Source organism: Pelodiscus sinensis, chromosome 24 (genome assembly GCF_052426305.1).
Source record: "Pelodiscus sinensis isolate ZL-2025 chromosome 24, ASM5242630v1, whole genome shotgun sequence".
NCBI lineage: Eukaryota > Metazoa > Chordata > Testudines > Trionychidae > Pelodiscus > Pelodiscus sinensis.
The window spans coordinates 6,770,892-6,788,517 of NC_143075.1; the positions used below are offsets into that span (position 1 = coordinate 6,770,892).

Below are 17,626 nucleotides of genomic sequence, written 5' to 3' on the forward strand. Positions count from 1 at the left end.
ATTTCTCCAATTTGTCCAGATCATTTTGAATTATGACCCTATCCTCCAGAGCAGTCGCAACCCCTCTCAGCTTGGTTTCATCTGCAAACTTAATAAGCGTACTTTCTATGCCAATATATAAATCGTTGATGAAGATATTGAAGAGAGCTGGTCCCAAAACAGACCCCTGTGGAAGTTTTCCATCATTTACATGAAGTTAAAATGATGTAAAACTTAGGTGAGAGGAGACTCAGACACGTGTTCAAAATTGAGTGATTAACATTATATTGCTTAAATGTATATCTGGATACCTAAATAAAATCAGTCTGATTTCCAAATGATTTGAGCACCTACAAGCTCCAGTTCATTGCCATAAGATTTCAAAGTGGAAAATCAGATACTTATTTAGGTGCCTAACTACAGATTTAAAAGACTAATTGTAGGTGTGAAAATTATGGTCATTGTCTTCTAAAGCATAAGAAGATGAATTATAGAGCAGTTTCCCTCCTCTTCAAATGAAAAAGAATCAAATGGTAGTCATTTATACTTCCATGCACACGAAAAGAGCAGTAGCTAGAAAGGAGAACAGGACAGGAGGCTTCCTACCCTGTTCTGAGTACACCCCACTTCCTCCTGAAACCAGTAGACAGATTGCTCTCAGGCTAGAACTCTGGTGGGACAGTCCAGCCTGGTGTGTAGGACTTGGGGAGTGGCCTCACATGTAACTTCTCATCCTGGAAGGAATAATTTGCATGTTCTGTGTTTACGGTGGAGGAGAAGAAGATGACCTGTGTCTTATTTCCTGAACAATTCGGCTCAAGTTCTCTGGGAGAGGGAGGAAAACAATTATTTTGTAGCTACTATCCTTCATCCTAAGAAGAAAATGTTAAAACAAGGACCTCTAATAGCAAGTGATGCAATTATCTCTGTGGTGCCTTAATTTTATCATTACGTGACATTATAAAAAGTTAAGGCTTTACTTTTGCAAGGACATTCTTTAACTAACATCTCTCTCCATTAGCTTTTGCTGTAGTAGCAGTATTTATGTTCTGGGCAATGAATGGGAACTACACTGCTTGCAGCATAATTTCAATTTCTTAATGCACTAATAGTTTCAGTAAAGACTCTGTATTAAATTTGATTGCCTTTTATTGACAACTGTAGTGCAATAACATTTTTCAATAAAGTTTCTAACACTGAAAAAGCACCCTTAATACTGCATTTTAATGGAAGAACTGGTATAATATTAATTAGGGATGGGGAAACTTAGGGAAAAAATCTTGGAAAAAAATAACTGGTCTACATCAAACCTACCCCTTTTATAATGAAGGATCATATGGAGGTAAAAGGTGATAGTGACCTTCCAGAGAAGGAAGTGGAGAAGGCCCAAATGGGAATGAACCTCCAAACTTCTGCATGAGTGTTTGAATCAATCCACATAAGGTTTACCAATAACTAATATTATCCTTTATTATGCATTTCACCTTTTGGTATGAATTAAGGGCTCAGGATGCACAACACTGTGTCTGGGCAAGGATGAAGAGCCAACATCTCCTGAATTCTAATCCTGGCTGAAGGCAAGGACTTGCTGAATGACCTTGGGCAAGTCATTTCAACCTGTGTGCCTCAGTTCCCTCATCTCTAAATCAGGGTAATAGTACTGATTTGCCTAACCAGGGATCTGAGGGTTATTTAATGTTAGCACATAAAGAAAGTGCTTCAAAAGGACTAAGGACAATAGCTCTTAGAACAACAACAACAACAAAGACTATTATTTCATCTAACCCTTCTCCTGCTTGGTACTAAATACACAAAAATAAAATAACTAACCACGCTTTGCCTATATTTTATATGACTCCAACTGCCTCCTTATCTATAACCAAGTCCTCCCACCTCCTCCCCCTTCCTCCTTAGGCTCTTCTTACCTTCTTATATCTCTTTCATGTTGTGGCATTATCTTCCTTGACTTGCTTCAGAGTCCCCAGGACAGCTGCAAAACCCCTAACATTTAGACAATTTATGTATTAAAATGGAGTCAAAACTATTTGGGAAGCTATGATTGAATCAATATCAGAAAAATAAAGTGGTAAAAGAAAAAGCTTAAAGCTTGATAATGGCTGCCAAGCAATTACAATTAATAGTGATTAACTGCATAATTAATCACACAATCAATCACACTGTTAAACAATAATAGAATAAATTTACTTAAATATTTTGGATGTTTTCTACATTTTCAAATATATTGATTTCAATTACAACACAGAATACAGAGTGTATGGGGCTCACTTCATTTTTTTTATTACAAATATTTGCACTGTAAAAACAAAAGAAACAGTATTTTTCAATTCACTTGATACAAGTACTGTGATGCAATTTCTTTATCATAAAAGTGAAACTTACCAATATAGAACCATGTACAAAGAAAACTACATTTAAAAAGAACAAGTTAAAAATCACCTAGAAAAGTTAGATGCCTGCAAGTCACCAGGGCCTGATGAAATGCATCCTAGAATAATCAAGAAGCTGATAGAGGAGGTATCTAAGCCTCTAGCTATCATCTTTGGAAAATCATGGGAGACAGGAGAGATTCCAGAAGATTAGAAAAGAGCAAATATAGTGCCCATTTATAAAAAGGGAAATAAGAACAACCCAGGAACTACCGACCAGTTAGTTTAACCTCTGTGCCAGGGAAGATAATGGAGCAAGTAATTAAGGAAATCATCTGTAAACACTTGGAAGGTGGCAAGGTGATAGGGAACAGCCAGCATGGATTTGTAAAGAATAAATCATGTCAAACCAATCTGATAGCTTTCTTTGATAGGACAACAAGCCTTGTGGATAAGGGTGAAGCGGTGGATGTGGTACACCTAGACTTTAGTAAAAACAAAAAACAGGAATGTGTAGCACTTTAAAGACTAACAAGATGGTTTAATAGGTGATGAGCTTTCGTGGGCCAGACCCACTTCCTCAGATCAAACAGTGTAAGAAAATTGTCACAACCATATATACCAAAGGATACAATTAAAAAAATGAACACATATGAAAAGGACAAATCTAGACTTTAGTAAGGCATTTGATATGGTCTCTCATGATATTCTTATCAATAAACTAGGCAAATACAACTTAGATGGGGCTACTATAAGGTAGGTGCATAACTGGCTGGATAACTGTACTCAGAGAGTAGTTATTAATGGTTCATAATCCTGCTGGAAAGGTATAACTAGTGGGGTTGCGCAGGGGTCTGTTTTGGGACCGGCTCTCTTCAATATCTTCATCAACGATTTAGCTATTGGCATAGAAAGTACGCTTATTAAGTTTGCAGATGAAACCAAGCTGGGAGGGGTTGCGACTGCTCTGGAGGATAGGGTCATAATTCAAAATGATCTGGACAAATTGGAGAAATGGTCTGAGGTAAACAGGATGAAGTTTACTAAAGACAAATGCAAAGTGCTTCACTTAGGAAGGAACAATCAGTTTCACATACAGACTGGGAAGCAACTGTCTAGGAAGGAGTATGGCAGAAAGGGATCTAGGGGTAATAGTGGACCACCAGCTGAATATGAGTCAGCAGTGTGATGCTGTTGCAAAAAAAGCGAACATGATTCTGGGATGCATTAACAGGTGTGTTGTGAGCAAGACACGAGAAGTCATTCTTCCACTCTACTCTGCGCTGGTTAGGCCTCAATTGGAGTATTGTGTCCAGTTCTGGGCACCGCATTTCAAGAAAGATGTGGAGAAATTGGAGATGGTCCAGAGAAGAGAAGCAAGAATGATTAAAGGTCTAGAGAACATGACCTATCAAGGAAGGCTGAAGGAATTGGGTTTCTTTAGTTTAGAAAAGAGAAGATTGAGGGGGAACATGATAGCAGTTTTCAGGTATCTAAAAGGGTGTCATAAGGAGGAGTGAGAAAATTTGTTCATCTTGGCCTCTGAGGATAGGACAAGAAGCAATGGGCTTAAACTGCAGCAAGGGAGGTTTGGGTTGGACATTAGGAAAAAGTTCCTAACTGTCAGGGTAGTCAAACACTGGAATAAATTGCCCAGGGAGGTTGTGGAATCCCCATCTCTGAAAATATTTAAGAGTAGGTTAGATAAATGTCTAGCAGGGATGGTCTAGACAGTATTTGGTCCTGCATGAGGGCAGGGGACTGGACTCGATGGCCTCTTGAGGTCCATTCCAGTCCTAGTATTCTATGATTCTATGATTCATTGACTTTGGTGCAGTTGTACTGCTGAACTGTAGTAGTGTGAGATTAGAATCAGCCCTAATCTGTTGAATAAATGAAGAAAAGGAGAAATTTTCACCAAATAGTTTAGATTTGTTATTTGTTAGTTACTTGTGGAAAAAAAGAAACTATGCAAGTATGAATATGTATGTTTGTTTGTGTGTAAAGTATTTAGAAGAAATAGGAAATACATCAGGAACTCTTTCACAAATTAAAAATAATATTTGAGATATTTATGTTGTTCATGAAAATGTTAACTTTTGAAATGCTACATATGATCAGAGATCATTTAATTCCTATTTTTCCATGTCTCAGGACAGTTTGTAAATGATAAACATTGCAATGCTAGTCTAATGAATGCATCATGTACGTTTTAGTGGCTTTTTTTTATTCTAACTTTCTTTCTTATTTTTCTACATGTTGATGCCCAGCCTGACTGACTATGTTGATACTTGCCTGGCTGTTACTGTGGAGGTGGCCATTCTAGAAAGGCAGCCATACAAATTAGATTAACTTGATCACTATTTTACACACAATTTATGAGAGGCTAAACCAGGCAAACATGACAGGCATCACTGCTTGAAAACATTAAGCAGTTAACCACCTGTCATTTCAGCCATTAACAAAGCAAGTTGAAGAACTAAGGGAAATAATTGTCAGGTGCACATCTGGTTTTCATAGAGAGCTGCATGCTGCAAGGTGCTCAGTAAGTCCTAGAGGTACTACTGAAGTCACTTGGAGTGGAGGGCACTCTGCCTTGCAGAATTAAATCTACTGTAATATTCTTAGGTAAATATACAGTAGTGTGTATGGTTTGCACACTGCCACTAGTCTTCTCCTATTCTGTTTCTATCTCTGGGTTTTTTTCTGCCAAGCAGGTGGTATTTTTTTCCCCTATAGCATTCCTGGTAGAGTCAATATTTTGTCAGAAGAGTTACAATTAAGTAGAGACTGAATTTTTTTGCATACTGTATAGTTTGTATACTGTAATCAGGTCTTATTTACACTAAAAGAAGATCACTGCTGTCATGATTGATCTTCCAGAGTTCAATTTAGCATGTCTATTTAAGACTTGCTAAATTGAACTCAGAGGGTGCCCCCGTTGGCGTCCGGTACTCCTCCTCCTTTAAGGAGTAAGGGAAGCTGATGGGAGCATCTGCTGTGGTGATGCCACCACGCTCGGCTTAAAGGTAAGATAGCTCCAGCTATATATTTCATGTAGCTTGGCTTGCATACCTTAATCTGAGATGCCAGGTCTAGTGTAGACTTGCCCTAATTGTTGGAATGTGTAAGGTGTACATTTGTCTTTCAGTCAGAGTTATCTGATAGATTGGAAGCCTAGGGAAGAGGAGGCTGGATTCTCTGGTATGCTAAATCCATTCTGCACTGCATCAGTTAAGATGGCTATCAGAGACAGTCTCCATCCTTCAACTATCTTTCCCCAGTCTTCAGTGTAATGAGAGGAAGATGGCATTATAGAGGTGGGGCAGGGCATGGCAGCATAGATCTTTACTATTCCAGTCTTCCATTGACATAAGAACTGAGGGTCCAATTGCCACCAGTGTAAGTTACAGCTGTTCCCTTGCTACTCTAAGAGATGGGGGAGGGGGTGTAATATGGTTTAAATTAAGGGAACACAATCAGCTCCCTGCCAGCCTCCTCTTCACTGTACTTGAACAGAGTTCATGTAGAATGGAGAATCATGTAGGAGTTCTAATCCAGCTATACCGTTGGTATATCATTGCCTTTCTCTATTCGTTAACCCCTGTGTACCGCAGTTTACCTCCCTGCAAATGAGCCTAATAATATTTATCACTTTTCAGGGGTTTGGTGTGACTTACTAAAGGTCTGGAAAATGTTTTACCACCCTTGAATATATGTTTTTATTTGCTGTCATTCTTCGTAGAGGGAGTAAACATACATATAATAAATCCATATTAGCTTTTTAGAAATATTTGGTTTGTTTCTATTCTGCAGAAAACACTTGTTGTTTCTGAGCATAACTATTTGGTTAAGCAAACAAAGAACTTTTCAATAGCCTGGCCTTATCATGTCTACTTCAGCCAATTCCAAATGATGAGTACTATAAATTAACAATGTAAAATATCTTCTCTCTTGATCTCTATAAGATGCAGATGGTCACAAAAATTTCCCCTCCCTCTCAAATATAAAAACACATCTGCTGAGTGAATTACAGGTCTTCAGTAGGGTATTAGATATATAGATACCAATAAACCAAGATTTGATACTTATATGAAAGGCAAACAATTGCGTTTCGTACAGTACTTTTAATTCCTACAGTTCCTACAATATCTATAGTATATTACTTTGCAAAAATACAATGGCCCAATTCTAGATCTTAAGATCTATTTTGAGTAGTATCTTCACTTCTTAAGAAGTGATGATGTCACGTATGGAGTAAAGTATTAGTGTGAATAAGAGTGGCAGAATGGGGCACATAAGGAAGCATTACCAACTGTTACGTTAATTATGCTCATAGCATTTTGTTGCTGGATTCTTAAATGTATTTTCTTTCTCACTTCTCAGGATTTGAAGGTGAAAATCTCCATCCTCCAGCCCATCAGAGAGTGGAGCATGGCTGTGCTGTTTTCAGAAACATCATGCTTGGGCCTCTTCTGGCTAATTATCCAACATTCATGCTTTCGGATGAATTATACAAAGTAAGAAGACTTTATTATAAAATATTTTAAATTTGTCCCAAGCAAACTGGACACTTTATGAGCTGTCTGAGTTCCTTCTATAAATCAATACTGTTAACTCATCCATGCAAAATCATTGGATAATTATACAAGCCCAACTACTACATCTGTTCTTTCATGGTAGTGATGTCGATGAGAATAAAAATTAACTGCTTTGCACTCGCATAAAAAATACTGGCCCTGAGCAAGTCATAGTTGCCAAGGCAAGAATAACTAATGTCCATGGTTAGTTAGGGTTTCAGTTCCTGGCATCTTTGTCCCTCCAGGTGCCTATATTAATCAGGAAGAGAAGAGAGCAACTGAGTTCTTCTGAAACTTGCAGAAATCTGGTACCCAAAAACATTTGTCCTGTTTATAAACCAGTAATTTAGTGACAACTTCTCAAGATTCAGGGAGAGACTGGGTTTGCACGCTATCTCCAGTGACACTTTCCAAATGATGATATTCCAGGATATTTCAAACACAATCGCTTACATGTTGAACAAGAAATAATGTGAGGACTATAGTGGTGACCCCATGTTTGCTCTCATATTTGAAACAGGATTTTAAGTCCTCTCGAAAGTCCATATAACTTCCTGCAATATTCTATAGTGGCTAATACATAGTTGTTCTTTTGCAAGTTTTTGGGAAAAGGACATTGCAAGTGATTTCATAGTTAGTGTGATGTTCATACAGATTACAACAATATCTATAGCTTTGTATGTTCAAATTATGAGCAAAAACACTAATCTCTAGCTTATCAGAAGTATTCTTGATTCAGCAGCAGCAGCAATGGAGCCAAAATGAATTATCCATAGTATTGATAGGATATTAGTGGTATGAAATTGGGGAGTATGTTTGAGGAGGATAATCTCATGAATAAGATAATAAGATGCTTGACTGAGTTTTAGGGTATTTGGATTCAGTTTTACCTCTAACATTAATAGTGAAAAATTTTTTTTCCTCCCTCTTTTTTTCCCATCTTGCCCATTTAGGTTATAAGTTCTTCAGGGCAAGTGCTTTTCCAATGGGACATTCATCTCAGCCAGGACTTCAAGGCACTGCCATGATAGAAATAATAATAATAATAATAAATAATATAATAAATTACCAGACATGAGCCTGGAAGACCAATCTTCCATGTCAAAAATTTGAGTAAACCTATGGCATAAATACAACATTTGTTTTTCATGCAAACAGTATTCTTTTTGAATAGGTAACTACCAAATTATAGCTTTTTAACCAGTCAAAAGTTATTTTAAGATTTGAGCCATAGTAAGATATAATGCTGACAGTTCCTGAAATTTAATTGACTGTAAACTAGCCTTAAAAAATTGTAATATTCAGTTGCTCGCTATAATGATTGTAACAATAAAAAAAATACAAGATAACATCTTTCCTAGAAAAAAAAATCTGACTCAGGTAATGCCGCTGATTGTAAGTTCCTGGGTTTTGCAATAAATCAGTGCAAGATGGGACCCAGAGCAATGCATCAGAAAAAAAAAGACATGTGAAACTGATCAACCTCTCATGCTTGTTAGATTCAACATTACCTACAGCAGTACAAATAGGCTCTACAACACAGTACAGTGTGAATGTGGAAAAATATTTAAAACAATGATTGATTCCAAAAATAATTTGAAAGTAATTTATCCTAGTCTGTTGATATTTTTTAAATATCAGCCCAATCAAAAAACCAACAACAGAATTCTTTGATCAGCCACAATGGCTTTAATAGAGAAACTGAAAGGAAGACGTTAATTTAAAAAGTGAAATGACACCTGTATGTTTGCACAGTGAGGTAGCACTTGGCTTGTAGTTTATAAGATACTTGCAAAAGATGGTAGGACAAGAACTAAAGGCTCTGAAACTAAAGAAAGAAAAGTTCTGGAGAAGATATTTAATAATTAATACTGTTGTGGTGAAGACTACATCAGAGAAGGTGAATGGAACTCCATCACTGCAAACTGTCATGTACTGTTCAGATAGAACCATAGTGGGAATAAGGTAGACAGCATCCTACAAAATGCAGTAACAGCTAAGAGGGGTCAAACTGTGGGTCAAGACCTCAAAGTGGGTCACAACTCTGTTTTAAGGGAGTTGCCACGCCTGGCATTATACTTGCTGCAGCCTGGGGGTTTGGCTTTGGGAACTCCAGCTGTAAGTGGTGGGGCTGGGGCTTTTGTCTTCCTTCTTGGGTGGGTGGGGAGGGGGGCAGGATTTGGGCAGGCTCAGGCTTCAGTTGAACCTGGAGGTTGTATAGAAATTTTTGTTGTCAGAAGGTTCACAGTGCAACAGAGTTTGAAAACCACTGGACTAGATGATCCAAATTATCTTAGATTCTTAAAAATGCAGAGCTCTATAAAATATCATATCCCTTATTGTGATTTGGCTAAAGGAAATGTAAGGAATGTTGATTGTTTTAGGTGTGGAGGCCAGATTTTGCTTACAAGAATGAATATGTGATATGAAGGTATAGCAGAATCTGGAGCATATATGCAAATCAAAAGCCATCAAATCCAAGTGATGATGATTTTGCATTAGTAGTTATTTTCAGTTATAAACGCAAAGGAAAACATTAGCACATTATAAATTACAATCTCATTTTTTGGCAGTCCCTTGAGCAGTATAGAAATTCATTTTCCTTTTTCCACTGTAGGAAGGAGGCAAAAAGCCAAGTGGAAGGATATCTGCTGAGAAAGCTGAGAAGATGACAGTCTCACAGGAGAAAATTGTAGACAGCAGGTATGTGTGAATCAGTATTTCGGCTGCTCAGCTGGAGGATGCTTTCCACTTAAAGCAGTGTTTGCTTGCCGGAAGCAAGCAACAGGTGCTTCTACAATGTGAAATGGCTCTGTTTTCTCTTGGTTGACAACTGCCATAACTATCATATAATAATGCCTTTCAGGCTTTACATCAATATATTCTAGTGCCTTTATAATTTACTTTGGACATTTATATCTGTACAAATTTGATTTGGATTTCATCATTAACTGAGCATGTAACAGGGCAAGTTGCAGAGGAAGTGTGTGTATACATATTTGCTTTAACTTCAAAACTGTTTTTAGAATAAACTCTTATGACAATTTGAAAAGAAATACTTAAGGAGAACTAGACCATGCTTCTAAAATTGCTTCATATTTACCAGGCCAGATATGTTGTCACTTTGTCGTGGTGATGATAGTTAGAATGGAAAAAAATAATGTTTTTTTAAAAGGCTCATTGGACTAAGTGGCAAAGTAAAGTTTTGCAGAGCTGGCTTGGCCATCAATGATCATGCAGAAATCATATTTTTCATGGCTCATGAGAGGAGTCAGGAAAAGAAAAGTAGAGGTATTCTTTCAAGCACAATACTCCCATCATTCAAAATGGAACTTCAAATTGAGACTCTGCTCATACAGGTCTTCCAAACATGATTGTTGTTTTCCTGTCTTACCTCCTTTGGTCAGCGTTGAAATAATTAACAATATTGGTGTTTAATTTGTCAGCTTGATAAGAAATGTGGCACTTTTCTCAGAGCTATTGTTTCAGGCAGACAGTGCACCAGTTCACATTTGTTTCACAATTTCCAGGTTATCTTCATAACCCAAAAAGGGCTAGAAAGATTGTGTTTCACATGTAAATCTAGATTCTGGAGCCAATTTTTTGCAGCAAAGGATAGACAAGTGGTAGATTCGCCTGCTGGGGACTCATACAGTACATGTAACCCTGATGATAGCTGCTTTCTGTCATAATTAAAATAACTGTGATTTCATAAAGGAAAAATCAGCAAAAATACATCATCATATATTAAAGGAAAAGGTGGGAAAACCAAGCAATCTCATTGACTCCCAGTCACATGGATATTCCATGGTAGCTGTACTGGTTTCATCATTGTATAGTTCTACTATATTTACAGTATCCAGAAGTAACTGTTAATTTTTTCCAATTTATGTCATAGAAACATCTGTGACAATGTTGAGGCTGCCTACTATTTCCACCCCCTGTAGTGGTGACTCTGTAGACAGTTCTGAGAAAAAGCTGTTGATTGGAACACAGCAGCAAAGAAACCACAGCCACAAGGGACAGATTTTAGGCATCGGGCTGCCCTCAGCTTTATTAAATTATCATTGGTTAGGGGCACTGTTTGCTAACCCCTGCTGTTACATACCCAGCATTTAACAGGGTCCATTGTGGTCAAGTTACATGTATAAATTGGTGAAAATCTCTCAGTCTACTCTCTAGGTCTCAGTTTACTTCTGAGACCCCCGTCCCTAAAGCTACAAGGGCGACTTCAGTCTTCAAAGACTTCAGGTTTCCCCTTCTCCTAGAGGCACAAGATCCATCACTGAAATCCCAGGTCTCAGCATTTGGAGGTGGCCATTTCAACTTTTATCCATACTGGCCACAAGTAGTGATAAGTTTAACAGTCTTACATTTCCTAATATTAAATTTTCAAGTTCTGTTCCTTTCAATCCAACTGGGCTTTCATGAAGGTATAGGATATCTTCACACACACACACACACACACACTTGAATCTAGGTCAGTGTGGCTTAACAGGAAAAATTCCTTTATGATCCCAAAACAAGTGATTGGTCAGACCCATAGCATCCAGAAAAATTCAGCTCCTGTGTTACAACTAAGTGGAGGAAGGACACGTCATCTATAGGTCCAACAGCCCTTGAAAAGCTCAAGCAGAATTTAAATATACCTGGCTGGCAGGCACAATCACCTGTCAGCCATCCTCGTCCCCTAGCTTCACCAGTGCCCTCTCACCTCCCTTTTCAATACACTGTCTTATTTCTGCTGGTTCAACCTCTCTTGGGATGGGCACTTGTTATAAAAGACCCTATATTTGGCCCCCAAAACATTTGTCTCATCAGAGCTGAGATTCAGTGACTAAAACAGACCTCTAATCAGGAAAAACAACCTTTCCCTCCAGAAATGCATTTTTTGCCAAGTAAATGTCACAGACACACAAATAGGAGAAATGAAATGTAAAGTTATTTACTCCTTGCCATAACACAAGAACTTGAGGCCACCAAATGAAATTAATAAGCAGCAGGTTTAAAAACAATCAAAAGGAAATATTTCTTCATACAACACTGTCAACATTTTGCACCCCCTACCATAAGATGTTGTGAAAACCAAGACTGTAACAGGGATGAAAAAAAGAATTAGAAAAATTAATGGATAGCTCCATCAATGGCTATTAGCCAGGATGGGCAGGGATTGTGTCCCTAGCTTCAGTTTGTTACAAGCTGGGAATGAGAGACAGTGGATGTATCACTTGATCCAGCCTGTTCTATTCATTCTCTCTGGGACACCTGGCATTGGCCACTGTTAAAAAGACAGGATACTGGGCTAGCTGGATCGTTGGTCTGACCCAGCATGGCTGTTCTTATGTACCTATTAGAACATCTCTTCTCTGAATACCCCAGCCTTTACCCTGTCCCATTGGTTATCCTCTCTGATCAGCATGGAACTGTTTTGAAGTTGTCAGAAAAATCAGAAAAGAAAAAAGGGTGAAAGTTTCAATTTTAATATATATCTGTTCAGGCAGTCATAGTAGGATCCTATTTCTGTTTGTGTCACTCATAGCTGGCAGCCTTGTGTTTATGATAATTGTGTTTTTCTTTCCTGTTCTAACTCTAGAAGACATTCTCTAGACAAGCTATGAAGAGCTTTGGAGAATTTATAGCTACATTAATTTTCTGTGTGTCTCTGTTTAGATATAAAGAGGCAATCACAGCCTATGTTTTTCAGATAGAACTGCAACCTTTATCTGTATGTTAGAGGAAAAGCTCTTATGCTTTTGGTGCTGAAAGTATAGACATTCTCTCTAGTATGCATTATCAATAGGTAGGGTAGTGATTATGTTAAAAGTTGAAAATGTGATGGTAGAATTTATATAACTGAAATTCTGGCTCTTAGCAAAGAACACATGACACCTACATTCTTCTTAGATCAAGGTGATCCATTCCAGTACAATTGAATTCTGGCATTATATTATTGTTTGTCTCAGTGTGTGGAAATTGCTTCAGATGTTTGCTGAAATCTAGAGACCCTAGTAGAAATTGCTTTCATTAAATAACAATGTCATCTTCAGAATACAAAGTCACAGGTTTGTTCCTTGTTGCTTAGATGTGAAACAAGAAAGAAATTTAATTACTATTTCTGGCTTTTGCATAATATTATGCCCCTAGAAATAGCATTTTTGAAAGGAGTGCCAGAATGTTACATTTGTCATGTGCAAGCAAAAGCAATTTTATGGATAATATATTGCCTTTTTGAGATTTTCATTTAAAAGAAAAAAATGTAATATGCTCTGGACTTCATTTTCTTTCAACAGCCTCACACTACAGATGTTCTTGCCCAGCTGACCCCCTGGAAAAACAATATTTAAATACCATGACTTCTTACACAAGAATAATTACACAGTAATTTCAGTACAGTGAATCAAACTTTCTTTTGAGTTCCTTTGAAAATGTAACAGATCATGAATCTGGTTTCTCAGTGCCATCTAATCCATTTGTAACCCTGAAGGCAAGCACTAAGCCTTTTCCATATTCTGTCCACGGATGTGACTGCGTAAATGCTGGGGTATGAGACAACAGCAAATTAAACTGCAGCAGAAGCAGCAAATATTAGGGAAAATGAAAACTCCTGACTCAGAGTTGCTGGGCGATGACAGACTCCTCATTATAGATCTTTTCATATGGAGAAGAATGACTGATAAATGAGGTTGCTGTGACATAAAGAGGATGAGAACACAGTTGGACATTCTTGCAGAATTTATGCTCTCTGTACAAAACAAATAGAAGAATGGGTGATATCTAATTTGCATCTCTTCTTACCAACAAACTGATTAAGGCGACATCTTCTGGAGCAGATGGTAGAGTTGTCATCTGCAAGACTACGATACTCTGTGTACCTTTTTCACTATTTTGATCGTGATGGAGGTGACATTAGCTATAATCTTCCTGTTCATTTCCAGTCATTTACTAGCTCTTTAAGGGCTTACAGGTGATATACATGTAGTTGTTTGAAATCTTGACATTAGGGAAATCTGCTGGTGCACAGAATCTCGTTTCCTCTTTCTGTTACGGAATAATAGCAAAGCATAAAGTAACAATCATGGAATCCCATCTTGCTTTGTCTGCTCATGCTAGTAAATATTAATTACATGAACAGCTTCATTGACTTTGGTGTCCATAAGAGTTGCAGGATTAGTCTCTTTGTGATTTTCAGTGGCCTCTAGATATTGAACAAGGCACCTCATCATGACCTTTCAAACTGGTTAAAGAAGACAGTCTTGTCATGCACAAAGCAATGCAGCATGGGCAACCAAAGCTATTAGAGGCATTGACAGACTTCCATATAGAGAGATATCAAAAAGATGTGGGATTGTTTTGTTTAGAGGGGACATAACAGAGGTAAGCAAAATTCTGAATAGTATAGAGAAGGTAAATCAGGTTCCTGTTTTATGCCAACTCATTCACTAGTACTTAAGAAGAAAATTCCCCTGTGGTTGGTTATTTTCTATAACTATTCACTCTCCATATTCACCAGTGGGCCACAATTTTTTGATCTTCTTTCCCATATTAATCCTTTCTGTGATTACCTTGGGACTGGGAGCAGGGCTACAGCTCCAGGAGTGGGGATGCAGGCAAGTATAAGGGGACTGAGGCTGGCACCACACTCGGGGATGGGTGGAAGTAGAGCTGAGGCTGGATCCTGGGGACCAAGGCCCAACAGTCTGGACTCTGGGTATGGGGCCAGTGGCTGGGGTCAGGAATGGAGCTGGGTGGCACTCTCCCCCTTCCCCAGCTGCACCCCCAAATGTTCATTTGCGCCTTCCCTCTCTCCCCCCTGCCAAGAGAGGGAGCTTCACAGTTTGCAGACCTCTGATTTTTGCCTTTCTTTGAAGTATCTAATGTTGACATTATCAGATATAGAAGACTAAACTAGATGGACACCTGGTCTTATCCAGTATGGCAACTCCTCTATTCCCACTACCAAATATATTATTGCACGAGTACAGTATATTGATGAGCTTAAAGAGTTTCCGTATCTTAGGACACAAAGTAACCTATAATCATCCCACCTCTGCTTTCAAAATACAAGTGTCTCAATCACAGAAATTCAGTTTTCAGGTGGGAAATGTGCCCTTCTGACAGATTTGCACATCCAGACTAATAATATCTGATCTCATTGTCTTCATCATTGCATTCTATGGCTAATCAAACTAGTATTCCAAGAGGAAGAGAAAGTACTGGGAGAAGATTCATTGAGTGATTCCTTTCTAGAGCTAGATGAAAATCCCGTAAGTTCATCTGCGAAATAGAAAAATTAACTGCTTTTACTTCCAAAGCTTTGTAAAGGCTAAATTAAAAGAAAGCCTTGTGCCAAAAGGATTTAAAATGACAAACTGACCTCAGATGATGGCTGATGTCAGACATTAGAGTTCGGACTTTTGTATGTTCAGTGTCAGTGATTTTGTATGTGTATCACACGGGATGCCTAGATATGCAGAAAGATTTGGAGACCAAAGCTCTCCCAAGCTTTTTATAGTGTATCTACAGAATGTCTTCCAGAGATAGGTTTGGAAAGAAAAAAGTATCATCATAAACAGAGGAGCTGCCAGAACACGTCCATTTTGCATAAGCTATTGTCCTAGTTCCTGATAATATAAATGAGCTACAAGAATTGATGGAGGACCTAAATTCTGGGCCAGCAAATGTGCTGAATGGAGATAATGCTCAACAGATACAAAAAAGAAATCAGGATAAATGAAAACATAGCTGAACAAGTGAAAAAAAAATATATCAACCTTAAAACCTGCATGGAAGAATAAGGCAGTATCGGAAGATAAAACACATTGGAAGACCTATCACCTAGAAGAGGGAAATCTACATGCGTATCTTGCTAGTAATCAAAGTTAGCTTAGAAATGTACCTCATTAAGAAAATGTATCAGACACATAAGGCACCCAAGAAATATTTAGGCTATGTCTACATTATGGGATTTTTCTGGGATACTGGAGGTATCCCGGAAAAACTGCAGCATCCAGGGAACGCATTTGCTCTTCCGCTTTTTTTTGTGGAAGAGCAGATGCCCTCTTTCGGAAGCCCTGTCTTCCTCATTTCATGAGGCAGAAGGGCTCTTCTGAAAGAGAAGGTTTTTCTGAAATTTGGCCCAGTGTAGATGGACCAAATTTCGGAAAAGCCTCTTCCGAAAAAGCTAACGGAAAAAGGTATGCAAATTGCGGAGCGCAATTTGCATACCTTTTTCTAAAAGATTAATGTAATCTAGACATAGCCTTAGAGAGATGAATAAGGAAACAATAAATGAGTGTAGGAACAAATGTAAATAAGAAATCAATATTTAAAGATCATAAGGAGGAAACTGGAATACCAGGCAATAGTTTTAAATATGCTTTTCCAGTTCTCTTTTTTTTCCACTGTGAACCTGATTTTCTAAAATGTTGCACAATTATAATTGCAATTGAAGTCAGTAGGAGTGGTGAGTGCTCAACAGTGTTCCCTGTAATCTCAGCGCTTGGGCAGCCACTAAGAAGAGATTCACATGCTGCCCGGTTGATTAGCAGAACACCCACAGCAGGCAGAATATGTTTCTATTGGTGGTGCACATCTGCACATGCTTTGGTGCATATTACAAAAATCATTCCATTTATGGATGGAAAAAGAGGGAAAAAAGAGGTTCAGTAAAGGGCAACAAAAATTATTTGGGGTTTGGAATGGGTCTCATATGTAGAGAGATGAAAAAGACTTGGACTTTTCAGCTTAAAAAAGAGGAAACTAAGGGGAAATATAATAGAGATCTATAAAGTCATGACTGGTGTGGAAAAAGTGAATAAGGAAAAGTTATTTACTTATTCCCACAATAAAAGAACTAGTGGGTCATCAAATGTAATTAATAGGCAAAGGAGGTAGGTTTAAAACAAAAGGAAGTTTTTCTTCATTCAGCACACAGTCAACCTGTGGAACTTCTTGCCAGAGGATGCGGTGAAGGCTAGAACTTTAACAGGGTTAAAATAAAGAGATAGATAGATTCATGGAGGTTAGGTCCATCAATCGCTATTAGCCAGGATGGGTAGGAAAGGTATACCTAGCCTCTGTTTCTCTGGAGGTGGGTGACAGGGGAGGGATCACGTTAGAATTACCTGTTGTGATCCCTCCCTCTGGGGCATCTGGCATTGGCCACTGTTGAAAGACAGGATACTGGGCTAGATGGACCTTTGGTCTGACCCAATATGGCCGTTCTTATATTCTCATTGGTACTCAGCAACTCTGAGCATTATTGCTACTATGATTTATTTCTGTTGAGGTACATTTAGGAGCCCCACTTATGAACCAGGTCCCCGTTACATAAGATATGTACAAGGACAGAACAGAAAGAAGAATTCTGCCCAGAAGAGCTGGTAAATTAAATGAAATCAGCCCCTGTGTATTCTCTAATTGTTAATATAATATTTATTCAAGAAATAGTTTGTCTTGTCTGGAACAGAATCTTTGGAATTTATTTTCTGAAAGTGTGATTAGCATATTGGCAGTGATCCTTAAAACTCTACTAATGTAGATCTTGCAGTTTTGTTAATTAGGATGTCCCATTTAATATGAAAAACAAGGGCAGTTATTATATTGATCACTATGGGTGCGTCTACACTTCGCCCGTAGCTCAAAATAAGCTATGCAATTTCAGCTATGCAAATTGTGCAG

At 38.1% G+C, this 17,626-nt stretch overlaps 1 protein-coding gene across 1 annotated transcript in view; it reads left to right on the forward strand.

Moving 5' to 3' along the window:
* The window catches only part of MORN1 (MORN repeat containing 1), a 178,143-nt gene that overhangs the window by 105,319 nt on the left and 55,198 nt on the right, over positions 1-17,626 (forward strand). The window contains 2 exon segments of the mRNA XM_075906074.2: positions 6,753-6,886; positions 9,564-9,649. Coding sequence (XP_075762189.2) covers positions 6,753-6,886; positions 9,564-9,649 — 220 coding nt within the window.